General features: G+C 36.4%; 2 protein-coding genes across 5 annotated transcripts in view; both read left to right on the top strand.

The window, feature by feature from the left end:
* Window positions 1–22775, top strand: part of pan (transcription factor pangolin) — an 826450-nt gene that overhangs the window by 549574 nt on the left and 254101 nt on the right. The window lies entirely within an intron of this gene.
* LOC108372675 (syntaxin-5-like) lies at window positions 2483–4452 on the top strand. 3 transcript variants are annotated; one of them, XM_017628586.1, is made up of 3 exons: window positions 2483–2558; window positions 3039–3256; window positions 3321–3422. In XM_017628586.1, exons 2-3 carry the CDS (start codon window positions 3056–3058, stop codon window positions 3357–3359), a joined length of 240 nt encoding a protein of 79 aa, XP_017484075.1. In that variant the 5' UTR covers window positions 2483–2558; window positions 3039–3055; the 3' UTR covers window positions 3360–3422. The 3 variants fall into 3 exon arrangements, with proteins under 3 accessions (XP_017484075.1, XP_017483932.1, XP_017484008.1); XM_017628443.1 differs by lacking the exon at window positions 2483–2558 and adding exons at window positions 2582–2615; window positions 3485–4452 and having other exon boundaries at window positions 2722–3423; XM_017628519.1 differs by lacking the exon at window positions 2483–2558 and adding an exon at window positions 2582–2615 and having other exon boundaries at window positions 2722–3256; window positions 3321–3419.

Here is a 22775-nt window from a genome sequence, read left to right as displayed (position 1 = left end):
TATAGACTACATATAATCTAATGGGAATCGGAGAAGCGTTGTTTTTGTCTAATTTTGGCTACTGAAAAACGTTGGCGAAAAAGACAAAAAAACACACTTTGCGAAGTATACTTCTTTATCCAGCTTTTTATAAAACAACAGGAAAAGTCTGCTTATTTATCCGATTCCTTTTGATAGGTGCAGCAAGTCTAGAAAAAATAATCAAATTGCAGGAAGTAACTTCGAAAGCATTTTAAATATATTTCCAGAAATCAAAAAGCGAATATGGGTCAAATAGCTATAGTTTTCATCTAAAGAAAATATGAAATTTTAAGACATCCTAGACACTGAACTGTATGTGTGAATAAAGGCTGGTTTTCATTATGTCATATTTTGACAACAAAGTTTGTCGCCATATTTTGACACAACTTTCTTTCCTTTATCCCTACCTTTATCGATGATATTATGGGCCAAAAACTTACAAATAGCCGCTTTAGCAGCGGATGTACACGGCTGAAGGCCTATTCTGATCTAAATCAATCAAAAGACCATCTTTTAGTCCCATTTGACAATTTTTTTTCACTCATTTGACCGCAAATGCCATTGAATTTGACTTAGTGAAAATAACCGTTAAAATTAATAGAAAAAAATTCGAATTTGAGGATAACTAAGCAAAGTGTTAATTTTTCGTAGTGGATGCTCTAAATGCAATGTAAAATGTTTAAGATAATACGTAATATGACTTTTTTGATTTCTTCCTTTGACCACTTTTCTTTAGAATGGTTTATTCTTCAAAATGAAAGCAAAGTAAATATACTAGCACGGTAAAGGAAAAAGAAAAAAAAAAACTAAAAATGCATCTGATCAAAAGATGATTGTACCTATAATCTAGTGTCTGAACCTAAATGGAAAAAGGTACAATTGTACCTACTTTTTCATCCCTGATGGTGACCCACTGTGCTTGTCCACTTGATAGCGAACCATCAGCACTGTTTATGTATTTCAGTAGCGGCAGCAACAGCGTATGTGTCAGCAGAGGCAGCAGCTGCGTAGGAGAGAGTACACCCAGGCATACAAGCAGTGTTGCCGCGCATATTTTTAGTGGTAGCCAAATTCCTTTAATAAAAGGGCTAAAAAAGAGCTAAAAAAAGTAGTTGTGGCTAAAAATTGTAGCTAAAATTTTTTACTTACATATACATATATAAGTATACACGTAAACATTTTCAATAAGTAATCGTATATAAAAACAATGAACTTTGGAAAAAAGCTAATATTTTATCCAACTAAAAACCTTTTTGTATAAAAGGGGAAATATAAGACACCAGCTTGCTGGTTCCATCAAGTGATTGTACCATCAGGCTCGAAGCATATAACTTACTAGCATGCTGGTACAATATTTATTTCTTTACAAATGAGATCGAGGAAAGATCGGAATGATTAGAGCCGAAATTTCATAATTTTTCTAGCATTTTGTTAAACATTGTTTGTTTTTGTAATTCACAACTGTAATATCGTGAACTTAATCTTACACAAACACGGCTTTGACTCATATAGTGCAAGAAATACTTTTTACTTAGAAAATTGAGCTAATTTCACCATTATCGACACCAGCATGCTGGTACAATCGCACCACAAGAACATACACGGTCAATCGACTTGATGGGTCATTTAACAAATTTAGCATATTAAGGGCCGTGAACTTATCTATTTTAAACTATAGTTAAATCGTTAACAGATAAGTTAACAGCCCCAATACTTTTACAGTATGTATTTATAAAAGCGTAAGGAATACATATATGTATATATATCTTCTGTCTTTCTTAGTTTTAAAATTCATCTCTTACATAAATGCAAAAAAAAAAACAAATTAAGCATATACAACATTTTCATGCCAAGGATGAATAAATTCTAAAAAGGGCTAAAAAAAGGGCTAGGGGCAATTTTAAATTTATGTGGCCAAAAAAAGTATGTGGTAGCTAAATCTAGCCACCAAAGGGCTAAAACGGCAACACTCCATACAAGTAGTTGTCGACGTGTGATCCGTAGCAGTTGTTAAAGCTGGGGGAGTAACCATAGCAGAGTTAACACTGTGAGCGGAAGGTTGAGATTTCTCACACGCAACGTCTATGTTACACTCAGACATACATGTATCTGACGAAGTATGATGCGTAGCAGTCTTTAAAGCTGGGGTATTAGCGATAGCAGAGTTAGCACAGTGAGTGGAAGACTGAGATTTCTCACTCGCGACGATTCTGCAATTCGAGCGAAGATTTTTAACTTCGGTAGTGAGCACATTGATCGACTCCGCAAGCCCATCGGTGCACAGTTTACTCGGCTTCGAGGGATTCCGTTTTGCTAATAAGCCGTTTATTGTCATCCGCTAATGCATTGACTATAGCAAAAACACGAACATTCTCAGCTCTAAAGGCCGGTCCACATCAAGAATGATAGAATGCAAGATTGCGCCAATCGAGCTGAGAGCAACTGGCCGTGACGTCAAGAAATACCAGAATGAGAGAGCAAAGACGAATTCAATAAGAAAAAGAAGAAGAATCGAACAGCTGGGGCGAAATTGAAAGGTTTGTTTACAAAGTGCATAATAATCGCGGATTTACGGAATTATTTAATTTTAAATGGTAAATTGGTTGTTTAAAAGTAAAGAATGTGTACTTCTTAAATGCAATGCAAATCGCTGAAAGTGTTAAAACACTGCAAGCATTATAATGATTTGCATTTTTTCAGTAATTGAACAAATACCAGCGGGCCGCCAGCGGGTCAGTTGCTGGTAACAATTTGCAGAACGATTCCACGGTGATCGTTGCATCGTCGTCAATTAGTGAAATCAGTAAGCAAGCTTTTAAAATAAAGGAAAACCTCCTACTCCGCTATACATATAATTACTTTCATTATTTAGCTACTTTTCCGGCAGCCGCAACAAACGCTGGCCCAAGCCTGCAAATTGTTGCCAGCAACTGACCCGTTGGCTGCCCACTAGCATTTGTTCAACTACTCAAAAATGCACTTTGTAAACAAACCTTTTGGGTGTTGGCCACATCAAGCGGCTCATCTGGATGAAATGAAAAGGCTGTTAGATGTAATGCAGCAACGTGCTCCCGATGTTGAACATCAGTTCAAAGAAAAGTCAAATGAGTTGGAAATGGCGCAGCTTATCATACGCCAGTTGTCGGATAAGGCCAATGTAAACCAAGGCCGCAATCGGATAGAGACCTCGACGCAGACGCAATTTATGTACGAGCAACATATTAGAAACTTACAAGTAAGTTAGAAGTAGAAGTGCATTTGAAGACGTTTACATTATTATGTTTACGCATTTCTTACAGGCTATGGTGCAACAATTGACGTATGAAAGGAATTTATGATGGTCACAAATATATTGGCAAAAACATAGTAAGTGCATATGCAAGTTGGAAAAATTGACAATGCGTGAGTATAAAATGAATAGGTGTTCTTAATTATAAATATTACTTTACCTCTTCTTTGGCAGTGGCTAAAAATAAGAGTCTTTTTAATGATCGACCGCAATAGATTCAAGAATTGACTTACATCATGGTGTATGCGTTACAATCTAAATTAGCCAGCATGAGCACCGACTTCAAACAGATACTAGAAGTGCGTATAAAAAATCTCAACCAACAAAAAGCGCGTCGGGATCAATTCGGGCAGTCGCCAATTGCTGCTAGCACTGTTCGCTCGAGTACAGCGAAACAGGGCTCCTTGCTGTTAAGCGAAGAGAATACGGCCGTAAGCATTGACATGGCCGCAAGTGATACAACACCATTGCTGGGTGCAGTCGGAGGTTGTGGAATACAGACGCAGCAGCAGATTGCATTATATGATGACTCCGATAGTTACGTGCAACAGCGGGCTGAGACTATGCAGAACATTGAATCGACTATTGTCGAGCTAGGCGGTATATTTCAACAATCAGCACATATGGTTAAGGAGCAAGAGGAGACTGTGGAGCGTATCGATACAAACATACAAATATTGAAGTACTTCCAAACTGATGATAAAAATCTTCGCAGTACTGATATTCATTTTTCATATTCTTCGTAGTTTTCCTTATATAATAACGAATATGTTTGTGACACGGCAAGATTTTAACAAGTTCAGATGCGCGGTCTTAAAGTTGTGGGTTTTTAAATACATAAATATATAATATCCTATTCATATACATACATATAAAAAACACTAATGTAATAATGAAATTAAGTCTTATATGCCACGTGAAACACGATAGCTTTTAGAAGCAGTCACGTAGGATTAGACACTAATTCTGCCAATAATAAAATTACTTCACTTAGTTTCACTTTTTTTCAAAATTTTCTATAAAAAGTAGAGATGATCCTGTATAATAAAACGAGAACCGATTTATGTAATCATAAATATATAAAGAAAAGTTTAAAACTAAATAAAATAGAAATTGTTATTGGCAATAAGTACATGTGCTTGTTTATTAATAATTCAAATATTATGTTCAAACAAATTTAAGTGAAAGGTATGCAATTTCAAGAAAAAAGCAATTGCTTAGTTTTTATGCATACGGCCTAATATTTCCGGTAGGAAGCAGAAGGTCAGTATGTATAAATAAAAAGCTTTATCAGGGGAACGTGTTATATTTTCAAATAACAAATAAATAAGAAATACATCGTAATGAAATGTTGCCGTTTATTGCATGTGATCTGATGCCGGATTCAATTTATAGGTTCTCGTAGGTAGCTCGTTCTCGAAGTCATCAGTGGTGAAGTGTTTTACACAGATGACGCTGGTTCGGGCGTTGAAATCCGTTGGTCTCCGGCAGAACTGGATCCACTTTTCCACCAACTCAATGTCGGCCGGAAAAGTAAAAAAACTGCACCCAGATCCTTTGGCACTAACACTAGCACAATTAATCACTGCACACCTCATTTTTTTCTTTAATTTATAACTTTTTTATAAGTTTTCACAAAAAACAAAACAACGCTCAAAATCTTTCCAATTTGTAAATTTGTAAAGTTGAAATAACCTAAAATGTCACGAACCAGAAAATGTAAACAAAAGTATTGTGTGACGTCAGCGAATGGGTGGATGCTGTCAAATCGACGAAGAGAGGGTTAGCGGTCCGCGAATGGCGCGACCTTTATTTTCTGGATCGTGGGTCCACATAGAACTTTCGCGTTGGCTTTGGCGTTGGCGTTGGTTTGACAGAACGCACGTTAAAAGTATGCTTGCTACAATGAACGCTTGGCAGCGAATGCTTGAGCCACTAAATTAACTTATACTAACGACAGATAAATTAATATTTCATATCAATAATTGCATTAAAAACGATATTTCTTGCCCGCACTTGATTAGAAAGGAAAAATATTTCACATAATTTTATTTATTTGCAACAGCTGACAATCGACGCACGTGAAAATTGAGAGTTGGCCATCTTTTTGCTTTGTGTTGGCGTGAGCGTTGTCAAATTTTGGCTATGCGGACGGCTGCATTTGAATTCTTGTATTCATAGTCACTGTTGAATCGACGCCAACGCCAACGCAACGCCAAAGTTCTATGTGGACGGGCCTTAAGGGCAATAATCTCATCGAACAATGATTGTCAGTGTTGCCATTTTAGCCGCTTTCCGGCTAGATTTAGCCGGTTGCGATAGCAAACAGCCGGAGAAATTTCGATTTAGCCGGCAGCCGATTTGTTAGCCGTTTTGCAGAAAAAATAGCCGTTTTTAGCCGATTTTGCTATTTGCCTTGTTTTCTTAAATTTCAAATATGTATATATGTTTCCATTTTTGACTAAGCGACCCAAAATCTGTTAGAAATGGCTACTAGCCTTATCGGGGAGAAAATTTTCATGTCAGCCAGGATTGTATGAAATTGGGCGATTTCGCTTATTATTAAAATTATTTTAAACGAAGAATGGATTTTCTTTATAAAATGATTGTTATAAATGTCTTAATTTTAAGTGTGAAGTTTTATTCGCAAACTTAGAAAATAAGAAATTGTTTCACTGTTAAGACTCTTAAGATGCGTTTGTGTTTGGATATAGTGCCAACAAACAGAATAAATATTACATGTAGATATTGTCTTCCCAGATAGCGCATATTCAATTCTGCCTAAATTAAAAAACATAATTTTTGCCCACTCCCAAACTTTTTTGCTGAGAACTTATTTAAATTCCAAAAGCCGAATGCCAACTTTAATGAAAGGAACCAACACTGAAGTGAGTCAAAATGAAAATAATAGAGCACAAATTTTTATGTAAAGCAAAACTCGCTGGGAATTCTACGAGACATCTTCCGGTCATCTAAATGGGCGATCTGCAGTCTTTTAGCATCATATTTTACATCAGAATTGAAGGGATTTCTGAAAAATCTGACCAGTTCTTTTGTGTAACTGTGATTTTGCTTCCCTTGTCAACATATGGCCTCAGTTGATGTTAACTTAAGGTCGTTGTTTTACTGCCTTAAAATTGAAGGGAAACTTTTACAGCGTTTTTTATGTGTATTGGTTTCTATTTGAGTGTATTGAGAATCGGTCAGTCTGAAAAGGCCTTGTAGGGAAGATAATAGGTTTGTTCGTCGAAAATCCAGCGAGAATTATTACTCAAAATATCAGATAGTAATAGTAATAAATAGTTTTTTCCGAGTACCTTTCAAATCATTGGAATTAACTAAATTAATTAAGTAAACAAGTATTAACTTACATTTTTCATTTTAAAATCGCTCCAACTTGTAAATTTTTAAATTTAACGAATTTGTTTATTCAAATTATCGTCGACAAAAAATCCACCCATGTGCCACAATCATATCTTTTTCCTAATTGCAAATTCTTGCTGGCAAAATTTTTTCCGGCGCGAATTTGTAACTTCTCTCCAAGAAACAGTCTTTTTACTCGTGATTTATTTAAATAAAACATGTGAAATTTAGTTGAAACATTTTAGCCGTTTTTAGCCGGTTTTATTTGCCAATTTAGCCGGTTCATCCAAAAAGTTCTGGCAACACTGATGATTGTAGTGATATTGCTTGCTTAGCGTCAATTTGATTGAACTTGCTGCCTGAACCTTTACACACTTGTAGAGACGGAGAGGATGAAAATGGCATTTTTAACTGATGATGAGCAGTTGCATTATTGTTGCGGGCCTATTTGACTACTTGAGGTAGCCGTGTTGTTAGACAAAGCAGCAACTACACTGTCCTCAGAAACGACGATAGGTGGTGGCGAACGCATGAAATCACGCCGAGCCTCAGCACAACCATTGCAGATAAATGGCTTATCAGAATTGAGCAAGAACTCAACATCAGTCGGGTTCATATTTACACAAGCTAGGTGAAACAGGTCATTACCAGTGTTGTCGTTTTAGCCCTTTGGTGGCTAGATTTAGCTACCACATACTTTTTTTGGCCACATAAATTAAAAATTGCCCCTAGCCCTTTTTTTAGCCCTTTTTAGAATTTATTCATACTTGGTATGACAAAGTTGTATATGCTTAATTTGTTTTTTTTTTGCATTTATGTAAGAGATGAATTTTTAAACTAAGAAAGACTGATATATATATATATATGTATTGCATGTTCCTTACGCTTTTATACATACATACTGAAAAGTGTTGGGGCTGTTAGCTTATCTGTTAACGATTTAACTATAGTTTAAAATAAATTTGTAAATTTGCTAAATGACCCATCAAGTCAATTTACCGTGTATGTTCTTGTGGTGCGATTATACCAGCATGCTGGTGTCGTTAGTGGTGAAATTAGCTCAATTTCCTAAGTAAAAAGTATTTCGGCGGAAATTTCTTGCACTATATGAGTCAAAGCTGTATTTGTGGAAGATTACGTTCACGATATTGCAGTTGTTAATTACAAAAAAAAAAACAATGTTAAACAAAATGCCAGAAAAATTATGAAATTTCGGCTCTAATCATTTCGATCTTTCCTCGATCTCACTTGTAAAGAAATAGATATTGTACCAGCATGCTGGTAAGTTATATGCTTCGAGCCTGATGGTACAATCACTTGATGGAAACAGCAAGCAGCTGGTACAAAAAGGGTTTTTGCTCGGATAAAATATTAGCTTTTTTCCAAAGTTCATTGTTTTTATATACCACTACTCATTGAAAATGTTTACGTGTATACTTATATATATATAAGTAAGTAAAAAATTTTAGCTACCATTTTAAGCCACAAGTACTTTTTTTAGCTCTTTTTTAGCCCTTTTTTAAAGGAATTTGGCTACCACTAAAAATTATGCGCGGCAACACTGGTCATTACACTTAGCACATTGTATTTTATGCTGTGTCTGCTCCTTTTTTTGCCCACAAACACACGGCATTATGATATTATACTCGACAAAATTTAGCAATTTGATTAGAGTCTCTATCTCGGTAACAGCAAACCACAGTAGTGCACAAGCACATCAACATTTGCACATATGTTGGGCGATGAGAATAATATAAAATACGAAATTTTCAACTAGACAGAGAACGCGAACTGAAGACGTCCGCACGGCTTGACTGCTTTAACATTACTTGAGACAGAGAACGCGAACTGAAGACGTCCGCACGGCTTGACTGCTTTAACATTACTTGAGACAGAGAACGCGAACTGAAGACGTCCGCACGGCTTGACTGCTTTAACATTACTTGAGACAGAGAACGCGAACTGAAGACGTCCGCACGGCTTGACTGCTTTAACATTACTTGAGACAGAGAACGCGAACTGAAGACGTCCGCACGGCTTGACTGCTTTAACATTACTTGAGACAGAGAACGCGAACTGAAGACGTCCGCACGGCTTGACTGCTTTAACATTATTTGAAATTGGTATAGAAATAAGATACCGTTGATTTTTGAGAATTTTTTTCGCTGATGATGTTGCGCATTTTCTCCGTATAACGAATGCGTGAGGGTTTTTTTTTATGGGAAAAAATGCCGAAGAGTGTCAGTATGTAAAAGACTTATTCTGGAGGCTTAACTCCTGCTAAACGACCGAAATGATTTTAATGATAATTTCTAGTGGCGCTGGATCCGAGTTATTGCTAAAAATCGTCGATTCGGAGGCCCCAGGGATCAAAGTCAAATGGCTCCCGCTAAAACAACCATAAGAACCATTGCGGTCATTGCTTTACGGTGACTAAACAGAATGTGGACCAATGATACTCACCAGTTTAGAAATTGCCAACATCTATACTATACAGATTCAAGGACGATTCACTATCGAGCCGCAAGGACTTCTTCCCGGTATAACGCTTTCGTCAGGTTATTCAAGAGGCAATGGAGGATATGCCTTCTGTCGACCACAAAACCAAACGTGAACGTGAATTGCTGGCGAAAACGTTGGACCAAATGTTTCAATAAAAAAATTAATTTTGGGTGGGACGAAGTTCGTCGGGTTTGCTAGTTTATTATGAAAAAGAAAAAAACACTGTATTCTGGGTGTATATAATTACAGATAGGTAAAAGTTCCAATATGTTTGGAAAGCGCCACATCCCTTTTCCAGTAGCCCTAAAATTTATATACCAACATCCAGAACACTACCACAAATACTTGCAGAGATATACGGTATGAAAAATTCGATATGTATGGGTGATGCCACGCTCCCTTAATATATCGAAAGTCTGCAGTAGGTGTCCAAAATTTCAAAAAATCGGTACAGCCGTCCGGGAGATCACCTCTTATAAAAAGAAGGAGCTTCTCTTTGTATAATTAGTGTAGGTAACACAGGGCAACACCGTTTTTGATGCGGCAAATGTTGAAGCTAGTTTTGATAGGCTTCTTTATGCTGATTAAGAATACGTAAGTATAAAGTTTCCATCAGCTCCAGATTTTGAGAAAAATGTGGTGAAAGTGTCAAAAAATCGCGTTTTTTCAATATTTGAGAAGCTCTAGCAATGAAACAAAAGGTGATAGAAATCTCTGAAAATACCATTCCTGCACCTTGACCCTAAGGTTACCTATAGTTATTTACTGAACAGCTAACATTGATTTTTGACGATAAAAAGTTAATCAGTATAGGTGACCATTAGGGCAAGGTGCACGAATAGTACTTTCAGGGATGGTAGTCTGTAGTTCTAGCTTTAATTTAGGCCTACGTGGAAGGTTCTATCCCCTTTTGCTTAATTGCGGTAGGAACTCAAACTTCCCAAAATCAGTTATTCCTGTTCATCAAATGACTATAAGTGACTATCAAGCAAAGGTGCGGGAACTTGCAAGGATAGTATTCGAGATTTTTTGCTTTAATCAAAGCATAAGTGGAAGGTTCTATCACCCTTTGTTTCATTGCTAGAGCTTCTCAAATATTAAAAAAAAAACGAAATTTTTGACACTTTGACCTCGTTTTTCTTAAAATCTGAAGATGATGAAAACTTTATGCTTACGGATTCGTAATCAGCATACAAAAATTCGGCAAAAATAGCGTTAGCATTTGCTGCATCAAATTTGTGTAATAAGTATTGTTAAATAGCCAATACCCGCATGTTTGCGCCGCCTTCAAACGCCTTTCGAACTGTAAAACTATGACTCGATTCTATTCTATGCATATCTATAATACGGGTATCGAATTTCAAGCAAATCGACCCATAAATAAGATTTTTTGGAATTGATCGGTATCTGGTCCACCTATCTGAAAAAATACCCTATATGCNTATAAGTGACTATCAAGCAAAGGTGCGGGAACTTGCAAGGATAGTATTCGAGATTTTTTGCTTTAATCAAAGCATAAGTGGAAGGTTCTATCACCCTTTGTTTCATTGCTAGAGCTTCTCAAATATTAAAAAAAAAACGAAATTTTTGACACTTTGACCTCGTTTTTCTTAAAATCTGAAGATGATGAAAACTTTATGCTTACGGATTCGTAATCAGCATACAAAAATTCGGCAAAAATAGCGTTAGCATTTGCTGCATCAAATTTGTGTAATAAGTATTGTTAAATAGCCAATACCCGCATGTTTGCGCCGCCTTCAAACGCCTTTCGAACTGTAAAACTATGACTCGATTCTATTCTATGCATATCTATAATACGGGTATCGAATTTCAAGCAAATCGACCCATAAATAAGATTTTTTGGAATTGATCGGTATCTGGTCCACCTATCTGAAAAAATACCCTATATGCTAACCCAGCCAATAAGCTACCTACGTGCCAAATTTCAAGCAAATCGGACCACAAATAAGACATTTCGAATAGATCGGTCCCTGGCCCACCTAACGAAAAAAATGGATCCTATATGCTAATCTAAGCAAAAGGCTACCAACGAACCAAATGCCTTTTATTAGCGTAGTCGACCCCTGCGCTACCTATCTGAAAAATTAAAATTTTGTGCACTCCTTGTTCTAAACACCTTTCCAAAAAAAGCAGCACCCATTCGAATCGTTTATAAACATAGAAGAAAATTGTTCCCAATTGATTCAAGCTCCCAATGAATTTCACAATTATCCGAAATTTTTCAAGCTTTCGTCGAAAAAATTCAAATTTTTCGCGTTATTTTGGATTTTTCCGAGTTTTTCACTTAGAATTTTCTATTTTTACATTCGAATGCCATTCCGCAGGAATTGCACACAAAATTCCATACAAAAAAATCAATTTCCAATTTTTCTAATTTTCCGACTTTCCCGGAGGGTTTTCCCAAAATTTTCTGGCAATTACGAACAACTAAAAAAAAATGTTTAGCCAAATCGGCGCAACCGTTCTCAACTGATGAATTACTATACATTTTTCACGCCATTTTTATATATACATATAGATAAGGAACAGCTGTTCGGTTTCCGACTGATTTCAGTTTTTTTGCAAAATGAATTTCAATTTTTTTGCAATAATGTATCTTTTCCTGTCATAAATATATCGATGGTCCTCTATAATAACGACACATTTCAAAATTCAAAAAATTAAAAACTCGTACTATTGCTAAGTGGCTCATGTCTTTAATCGCTGTCTTATTCATGTATAATCTTTACAACTTACTTTAGTTATGATTAGACATGGGTTAGCCAAGGATTAGAGACATGAGCCTCTTAAAAGTAATAAGGGATTTAATTTTTTTAATTTTGAGTTTTGTCGTTATTGCAGAGGACCATCGATATAAAAATTCATATATTTCGATAATGAAATAAATTCGAGCATTCCTGGCGGCTTGTTTTTTTGCAGTGGTATTGTTTTTCCTATTGTCAATACATATCTCGAATATGAGACGACCATAAACACGATTTTTAGTAATAACTCGACTCCAACGCCACCTGGCGGCTCTTTTTTTTGCAATGGTATTGTTTTTCCTATTGTCAATACATATCTCAAATATGAGGCGAATCGGACCATAAATACGGGTTTTACTAATAACTCTACTCCAGCGCCACCTAGCGGTTATTTTAATAGTTATTGCTGCTATTCGGAAGGAAAAAACAAATATCATAAAAATCGGTCCAGCCGTTCTTGAGTTATAAATGGTGTAACTAACACGACTTTGTTTTATATTGTAAAGTGTTGTATATCATTAGAGAGCTATTCATTTCTTTAGAACAGCGATGAGCAGAGTGAGCTTTTACTCTGCACGCTCCTATACAAAATGTAAAGAAGCTTAAAAGAGCTTTGCCTGCGCGGAAGACAGTGCCCATCAGTGCTTTAGAATCATGAAAGTGTTAATGGCTGCCTACAGCAGGATACTAATGCGCTATACAGCTACAGAGTACCTGAAATATTTTTTCTTTTATAACACTTTGAAATCGGGTTACTCCATCTTGACTGTTTTAACGACGAGTTAAGGACGACAATTTTTAATGCACTAAACTCTTCTTCAAAATAGAATTCAAAACTAGTGGCGGTAATTACAAATTTATTTAAAAGCCCGATGGCTAGTAATAATTGGCGTTTTTGCGAAACCAACCATCCTATAGAATTTAACAAAACAATATTTGAGATGTTAATTTTGAAAGTGGCATAAATCATCCACCTGTTGTGCTTAAATGGTTGATCCATTTCTAACTGAATGAATCTGTAAATTGTTCTACCGTCATAAACTAAGGACGAACCTTTTTATCTTTTGCTGATGAAGTTGATCGAATAATCAGTGTGGTCGTCGTCGCATGCGGACGTGTTTTTGTTCGCTCTCGATTGGCGTAATATACATATTTACGCTACATATGTATACATTTGCCTGCACAGTGGTTAAACTATACAATAACAAAATTGCATTCAGTCATTTAAATGATACTGATGAGACAGTGGCTCTGTGGTAATTTGTGCTAAAATGCCTTGTTTGTGTGGCAATAAAGTGGAACGATCGCATCAGCATAAAATTCAGTGCTCACGGTGCAATGAACTTTTTCACTTAAAATGCGTTAACATTTTGCCGTCGGATGCTGAGTTCTTAGTGAACTCTGACAGACTTTTTTTCTGCAATACATGTGCAGATGTTCGGCGAAAGTCGATTCGCTCACCGCCTCCCCCCATTGATCTTGTGGAGAGTGACATTTCTGTGTCTACTAACAATTCGGCTTCTTCAAGTAACGAAACCGATGTGCAGTGTAATGCTAATTTGAAACAACAACAACAATCGCTGAAATATAATTCACCTACGCAACAAATTGCTGAGTTAAGTGAGTGTATTGAAAATTCTAACGACGAAAATCAACTAATATTATTGCAAACGGTCGTAAAAGAAATTGCTGCTCTTAGAGCGGAGAACGCACGCGTTGTTGCGTAGGTTAATGCACTCCGCGAAGACAATAATAGGCTCGTCAGAATGGGTACTTGTACGTCAATATCGGAAAAGTATGCGAAGGAAGTGGCGTACGTACCATAGAGATACGCCACAATGAAGGTGTTGCGTCTGCAAACAAAAATCAGCTGTTCCTTATGGCCGCGTACTTGGGGTTTACACGAATCAATTTTTCAGATACAATAGAAAAACATTCACATTTTTTTTTTACTAATATATTCCCACTTCTCTTGATGTCTTCAGCTAGAGACAAGCTTTTCGAAGACAGTTTATTGTCTGGATGCCTACTTTACTCAAACAATGTGTAAATTATGTGCATATTCTCCTTGGTCTTGCCTTTTGTAAACGCGGGGTTATACAACTGTCAGCAGCGACGGACTTACGTGCGTCAAAAATTGAGTGTTGGCCAACGTTTGTTGGGTCCGTCGACGCAAGGGTTGCCAATCTGACGCTCCCTATGCAAACACACACAGTCTACTCAACTGTCAGTTTCAACCTTGAGCGGAGCGTACGCAAAGTATCCATTCGGACGGGGCCATAAACGTTTAATTTGCAAAACTGAATGCCTGCAGTCTGAACTTCACTCTTTAAAGAGTACTGTTCGCTTTGAAGAGTTCGCATCTGCAATTACTACGCTCTCAGCTGAAGTGAAAGGTGTTCGCATCGACCTTCGCTCTTCTATTAACAACAATACACCCAGCGAACAATTACCCTGCAGGGAAACCGCGGACTGGTGCATAAAATTTCTAGTTCCGTACAAGATCTTTATCGCCAAAAACGAACCAGTCCGATAGTAAGTAGATCCCCACCAGTTCGAAATCAGTGAAATGTGGGTCTCTTAAAAAAACTATTTTATTTCTCTTTTTTCATTAGAAATCTATATCTAAAGTGACGAATTTAGAACTGGTTCGGAATTATAGAAATGGGACACAGAACGAACTAGATCTTATCTGTCGAATTTAGAACTAGTTCGAAACTATCGAAAAAGGGATTCAGCGGGGGGCTTGTTTACTTTACATAGATATGTGTTTGGCGGCTTTTTCGTTCAAATGCACTTTCATTCTGCACTTCGCAGATGCTATTTCATAGTTTGGTAATACAAAACAAAACTTTGTATTAACATACTAACATCTTGGGGCCAACTGGAATGTAACAAATAACAGCGAGCACCTCTGCAAAGTCAGCTACAGCCAAAGGTATGTAAACGTACATTTCTTACAATCATTCAAACAAATTTAATTTCAAATTGAAAAAAACGTTTCTTTGAAAATAATGTAAAATCGCACACGGTAGAACCGAAAAGACTGAAAAATCATAATACTTTTTTCTTTCGTCTGGCGATTTTAAAACTGGTTCGGAACTATAGAATTTAGAACTAGTTCGGAACTATCGAAAAAGGGATGCAGCGGGGGGGCAATTGACACTTCCTAGGACATCGCCATGTTAAATTCGCCAGTTGTTTGTATGCAAAAGAGATTTATAGCGAACCAGTGCTGGGTCTAAACGTACTACATGCGCACCAGTTTAGAACTAGAGATTTTCCCCACAGGGTAGCTTCCTCCACTAATACTAATGCGGCTGCACCAGCCAACTCTACTTCAGCTCTCAAGTTACGCTCTCTACCTGCCGCTACTGCAAAACATACTGATAAGAGCAATCGGCAGATGCGTCAGAGTATCACTGGCTCTACTGCAAATGCACCCGGTCTACCTTCTGCTGATAGGAATGCTGCTTCATCTTCTTCATCTTTGGCCCCTGGCTTTGTTGCTGCTGATAATGATAAAACTCTCACGAATTTCGCTACTAAAGTTGGCGATTTATCTTCTGCAAATGAAAACATTGTTGCTGTACAGAACATTAATGTTGGAACTGCTAGCAGCGCTTATGCCTCCATTCTTGCTCGCGGTAACGCTGGTTATAATGCTAATGCTGTTCAGGATGTTGTTGGTATTGCTGCTACTGGTAAACGAACTGATGAGAAGCTTCAGAGTATCATTGGCTCTAACGTAAACAAAGATCCCGACGTTGTTGTACGAATGAAATGGCTTCACATTTCTTCATTTCATCGTTCGGTTTCTGGGGTTAAAATTTTGGATTACATTGTCAAGCATGCTAACATTGATAAACAATACATAGTTTGTCATAGACTAATAAAAAAAGATGCGCCTCCCGATTCATATACAAAAGTCAATTTTAAAGTTGGTGTTGCCAATGCGTTTTATGATAGTGTTTCGTCATCAGACATGTGGCCTGTGGGTGTAAAAGTACGTCCGTTTCATTTTTTTTAGCCAGAGAGGAAAGTACACAAGATGCACCGTAGCTACTACTGATAAAAAGCAACAGTTGGTCACTGGGGGCTCTGACCTTAGAACTAAATCGCACGCTGTTAAAGCGTTCAGCTCGCAATTAGACCATGGCATATTTGTTATTATTGAGACCTGGTTAAATCCGAACTTTTATGATGCTGAATTTTTCGGCCAAATTTGTTTATCGTCTTTCGCAAGGACAGAGATGCTGAGAAAACTGGTCGCACGCGTGGAGGTGGTTTATTAATTGCTGTTCAACGCAAGTACTGTGCTTCATTAATTACTCTTGAAAATAGTGATTCTGTACTTGACCAGATCTGTGTCTGCATACGCGGCTCGGCGGCCTCCACTGAGTGTTTGTTTATAATTGCATCATATATTCCACCCAACAGTTTGGATTGCCTTTATAGAGCTCATGCTGATAGCATAGCTTCTTTTGTGCTCAATAAACTAGGTGACAATCATCTTTGTATTTCAAGTGATTTAAATATTTCAAATATTAATTGGAGTCAAAGTTATTGCTCTGCTGGACTAATGCCAACTAATATGTCATCATCATTTGAAACCTTTTTTATTGATAATATATTAAGTCTAAACCTATTGCAGATAAATCGTTTTGAAAATAAGCTCGATAAAATTTTAGATCTTATATTTATCAACGAAAATGTCAATTTTTCTCTGTCTAAGTGTCATGCACCAATTTCTCCCACGGATATGCACCACGTGGCTCTTGTTCTTAAGGTTGAATTTTATGAATTTGGTGAATCTGTCTTAGGGCGGGAAATCGCTTTTAACTATGCGCGTTGTAATTTTTATACCTTAAATCAGCTTTTATCGGATATCAATTGGAACGAATTGCTTTCTAACTCTGACCCTGCTTATTGTTATAATGTTTTCAAATCAGCAGTATATGATATTTGCTTGAATAATATTCCAGTTGTTAAACCAAGACCTTATAAATTGCCTTGGTACACCAAGGGGCTGAAGAATCTGAAAAATTTAAGAAATAAGTTTTATAAGAAATATAAGAAGACACAGCATCAATCTTTTTATGATACCTATCTGCATTATGTGAAGGAATTCAATTGCTTGGATAAGTTCCTGTATAAAAAATATATTCTTAACTTTGAATCTAATATAAAGTCCAATCCAAAGGCATTTTGGACCTTCATTAAATCGAAGAAATCATGCTCGTCGATACCCTCTACGATTTTCTATAAAGATAAACACGTCAATTCCGCTAAGGATGCTGCTAATTTGTTCGCTGATTTCTTCTATTCGAATTTTGTTTGTGACAATGATGTGTCATGTGAGGACTTTTCTTCGGATGTTAAATCCTTAATTAATCTTGGCACAATCTCACTTTCAGCAAGCGATATTGTTAATGGTATGTCTAAGCTCAAACCATCATCAAAGATGGACATTGATGGGCTCTCAGCAGTTTTCCTAAAAAGCTGCCCAGCAGTAGTTGCTCCTCTGGAAATAATTTTTAACAAGTCTTTATATTGCGCCGAGTTTATTAATGCCTGGAAAGTTGAATATGGGAGCTATCTTCAAAAGTGGCAATAAGAGTGATGTCTGCAATTATAGACCTGTATCTAAACTAACGAACATCTCGAAGCTTTTTGAGGGCATTATTAAAGATAAGATTTAATTCTCTGCAAAAAGTATAATCAGTCCCAATCAACATGGTTTTGTGGCTGGGCGTTCCACTGTTTCCAATTTAGCCGTTTTCAGTGAATTTTGTGTTTCCGCTTTTACTGCCGGAAGCCAAGTGAACTGCATATATACTGATTTCTCGAAAGCTTTCGATACAGTCTCCCACAAAATACTAATTCATAAGCTTGCTTGCCTTAGGTTCCACTCAATCTTCCTGCAGTGGCTTAAATCCTATTTATGCAAAAGGCGGTGCATAGTCACCATTGATAATGTGTCGTCTGATGCTTTTACTGCGACTTCAGGAGTTCCTCAGGGGAGCATTCTTAGTCCTCTACTGTTTACTTTGTTTATCAATGACATTACTTCGTGTTTTTCTCATGCTAGTTCTTTGCTATATGCCGATGACCTGAAGATCTACTCAGTGGTAAATAACAGGCTGGATATGCTGAAACTTCAATAGGATATTGAGAATCTTTACTCATGGTGTATTAGACCGCATCTTTGCTTAAATATAAATAAATGTTTTCATGTTAGTTATTCGAAATTGCGCTCCCAATTTGAAAGTTCATACAGAATATCTAACTGTGTTTTACGCAGTGCTAATGAGATTAAGGACCTTGGGGTTATATTCGACTCTAAATTTACTTTCAATAATCATGTTAATTTCATTATTTCGAAATCTTATGCTATGCTTGGTTTCGTTCGGCGGAACTGTGCTGAATTTTCTGATCCTTATACGTGGGAATTGCTCTACACCTCATTTGTGCGTTCACATCTTGAGTATGCTACAATAATTTGGCGGCCTTTTCATCAGTTTAGCATTGACAGGATTGAACGCGTTCAAAAGGTTTTCCTTAAATATGCTTTGCGATCTCTACATTTCACTGATCCCATCCCATCGTACAATTCTCGATTGCTTCTTTTAAATTTAAAATCTCTGGAAAGCAGGATGTTTGTCCTCTCTTTAACTTTTGTTCTTAGCATTATCCAGGGTGTTCTTGAATGTCCGGCCCTTTTAGAGAAAATAAATTGTAATGTTCCGAGAAGGGAACTACGTAGTTACTATCCGTTTTATGGCAATAATAATAGAACTATCTATGCCCGTAATGCACCTCTTACCCGTGCCTTAATTGAACTTAACCAGATCTCAACTTTTAACAATGAAATGTTTTTGTCAATCTTTTGAACTAATTTTTTTAACTAATGTTGTATTTTTACTTTTGTAAGTAGCCTGTAAGAATTATTGTTCATAGGCTACACAATAAATAAATAAATAAATAACAGACGAAGTGACTTATGCCGATTACAAACTAAGCGGCTCATTTGTTTGCTCCACTGATCAGCCAACAGTAAAAACGATACAACGGCCACATGACATAAATTCAATTTAGTTGTACATATTTAAACGCATATCAAGACAATTAAAGTTTTGTTTTCTGTTGTTCGACCGCGAAAATATCTTTAAGCTCCCGATGTTATCCCTGTTTTAAAAATGTGCTGTCTTAAAAAAATTAATTTCAACGAAGATTTGGCAACTCGCTATGCGTATTATTGCTATCCAACGATAGATGTCGCAGCGAAATGCTCCTTTCCTACCATGCGCGTAGTATAAGGGATTGGTGTGTCCTTTTCGTAGTACATATAATGAGCTTCCCTCAAACAGTTTCCTGTGTGGGTATGTGTGCAAAGTAAAATCAACAGGAATGTAAACCGGAGACGTGCGTTGTGAAACATAGAATTTCTTGTGCTAAGGACACACAGTTTGAGAGCTCTTCCAAGTTCCAAAACCGATTTCGAATTGTATGTACATATATATGTATGTATGTACTTATGTTATGAATGAATTCGTGTACATGTGAGTATTTTAGTCCCATACAAGAAAACATTGAAAGCGAGCTTAATGCAGCGTTTTTGCTGCATTTAAAATGCAACATTTAGCACTTTCGAACATATGTTTTCGAAGAGCGTTCATGCTATCGCATTTAGCAAATGTACATTTACGCGAGTTCGAAATCGTATGCTTTTGACAAACAGCCGTGTTCCAGTCGCTTATTCAGATCCGTATCTATTGATCAATTCTCACGCAAAAGATAATGTGCAAAAACCCTACCGAAAAGGAAAAAATAAATTTTAAACCAAAACTTCAATACAAAAATTTGAATTGTTTTAACCATGGTCGACCATTTGTTTATGTATATATTCATTTGTCGGTGCTGTCAATTAATATTTCCTCACTTAATTAGGAAACAAAACAAACAGAATTGATCACAAATTGATCCAGATTTCTATCAGCATCACATCGATATTGAATTTTCTTAACTTTTCTTTATCCAAATAATGTAAAATAATAAATGAAATCTCGATCGGCGATCACTGAAACGCAGCTAGCCACTATATACTCGAAAATGCAATGTTGCCACTTTTTCTCATTAAACCATGTTCGAATCGTGGAAATGTCGGAAGATCACAGAGTTGCTTTTAGCATTTAGATTCTTAATGCAAAAATGGAGTTGCATTTAGTTGCATTTAGGTGACGAATTTTGTATGGATAAATGTACATTTACAGTAGCATTTAGAGCTAAATGCGCTAAATGTGCTTTTACGCGTAAGCAAAAACAGCCTATAAAGTTTTCATTCAACAAGTTGAGCTATTATTACGGCTGGGTATATCTGCATATTCGTTCGGATATTCGTTTATGCGGATATCCGGTGCCTAATTCCCACTAGGCATTGAAATGACAAAAAATGCATGCCATTTAAAAAAATTCTATGTGGAAATGAACTTAATGACTATTTTTTTAATGAAATGGCACGTTTATTTTTTCCAAAACGCTACAACGTTTGATCAACAGGATCATATATCGAATATCATTTATTTCCAAAAAATAGTGTCGAAAGATATACCGAAATAGTTTTTTTTTGAGGGCATGGCTCCGCCTTCTTTTCTAATATATATATCCAACTTTTGCCCTGGGGGTCAACGGAACCTACTATAAAAATTTCATAGAGATCAGTTACGTACTTTGGACGTCTATAATAGACACACGCACACATTCATTTTTATATATTAGATCAACAGTTGCCAACAATTTAATAAACCATCAAAAAAGATAAGAAAAACTTTGCATTAAAAACATCTTTATTCAATCCTGACATTGGCGCATTAGTTCTACTGAAACTGTCCCAAAAATCTCATTAATAGTGTATTCTTACTTAAAAACAGCAATTCTAAATACATATTGATAGATTGTGATAAGTATTTTCTCAACTGTAACACCGTAAATTTACACACACAAAAAATCAATAAATATATTCGCGAAACTACGTTTTCGTATTTCTCTCTGACGTCCGGATTTTTCTTAAAAGGGCTTTGAAATTTTAAGGATAGGATAAATTCAAACAATTCTTTAAAAACCTCAGTGCAATGTAGAATAAAAGTTTGTGAATCAAATAAAACAGAAAATTCTGTAGAATTGAAAAAGTTTAAATATTTTGATGGAAAAAGACCATTTATACTACAAATATAGCAAAGGTATTTATGGCGAACCTAGTCTAGATATCAACCTCGTCGTAGGTATCGTATCTAAGACAACATACAATTAGAACAACGCTAGAGGTAGTGTCGCCCTGCCAAAAGAAGTTAGATATTGCGCCTAAAAATATGCACCACATATGCTACAGCGGAAATGGACGACACGCCATTTCTTTAAATGAAATTAATTGGTGCTATATGTATGTATGTATATACTAAACGTGAGCAAACAACATTTTGCTTGCATAGTCTTCTGTTCTCTTTTCACTGCAAGTTGAATTATCACAGCGCACGGTAGTGTGCGCAAGTGACGAAAGCAGCAACAGTATCATGCTGAAATGACTCGCTTATATATACACGAGATTTGGAAGTTTTTATCTAGACGTCCAATCGATATGTTTGATATATCGTAGGAAAGGTCTTGCAGAGTGTGTCCAGAAAATATATTCAAGCATCGTAAACAATTAACCGGTTTCTTAAAAATTAGGCTAAAGTGTTGCGAAACAGAAAACGTTTTTTTGCTTTTGCCGGTTTAAGGGGATTGTGGGCACACCCAACATATTTAGTGTTATTCTATAGGCCAATACCTTTCAAACGATACCTTATATATTAAGTTCCGGCCACTAGTTGGAAAGATATAGAGGTAAATGTGTTTTGGTTCGTATCTACACTACGAGATGCTTTGGTATGTATGTGGCGTCTGTACGTACCATCATTTAACTTTTTTCAAACTTTCAGGAATTAAAGTAAACAAAAAACTAAGAAGGTTTTGTTCCAGGATGTTTTGATTCGTATGCCTGTGTGGGCGTGGCTGCTGCCTGAAATTCGAAAAAAGGCAATTTTTTAAACTACCACTGAGGCCGCACTACTCAGTCCATGTCATTGATGTGGATGTCAGTAGAAGGGTCTTCAAACAAGCTATCTAACGCTATATTTTGTGTTTATAAAATATAAATACGCCATAACGTTATCGCCTGAAAACTAAAAATCGGGCTGCTGAAAATAGAGATTTCGGGCATTTTCTCAAAAACTAGTCAGTCGATTTTATTCTAGGTTTCCACAAGTCTAGCCCAAAACCTTAGCTTTGATTTGGTATATAGCTTATATCTGGGAAAACTCTTGTTGTGGAGATATTGCTATTCAAATTGAAAACATGTCGCTCCAAAAAGAGTCAAATGGTTAAAAATTAAAATATCCGTCTAATTTGGTTACTTTAAGATATAAAAATAACATACCCAGTTCCCCGAAAAAAATCGCCCATTCCCCGATTGCCACTTAAACCGAAATTCCCTGCAAATCGGGGAATTTCCCGCGAGTTGATAAATTGAAGGATACAGCTGTGCTAATCACTTCGGTGACAGGTAATAAGGTCAATGGAAATAAGGTCAATTGACTTTATTTCCCACCCTGGTGCGAAATAAAGTCAATTGACATTATTACCTTTTCAAAAGCGAAATAAAGTCAACAAAAATTTGGAAATAAAGTCATTGACGCTATTTCCTCATTCAAATGGAAATAGCGTCAACAATGCTTAAAGTATGTCGATTCATAGAAAAAAATGTTGTTCTTACAATAAACATTGCCCCGTAAGTGTTG

This window comes from Rhagoletis zephyria, unplaced genomic scaffold, assembly GCF_001687245.7.
Source record: "Rhagoletis zephyria isolate East Lansing unplaced genomic scaffold, Rhagoletis_zephyria_1.1 Rzeph_scaffold_00004, whole genome shotgun sequence".
In the NCBI taxonomy this organism is placed as follows: Eukaryota; Metazoa; Arthropoda; class Insecta; order Diptera; family Tephritidae; genus Rhagoletis; species Rhagoletis zephyria.
Note: the sequence above shows the minus strand (reverse complement) of the source record. Positions and strands in the feature narration are given on the sequence as shown.

Bases quoted from the DNA above. Each gene is read 5' to 3' on its own strand.
- LOC108372675 (XM_017628443.1), top strand. From the start codon at position 3,547: ATGGTGTATGCGTTACAATCTAAATTAGCCAGCATGAGCACCGACTTC.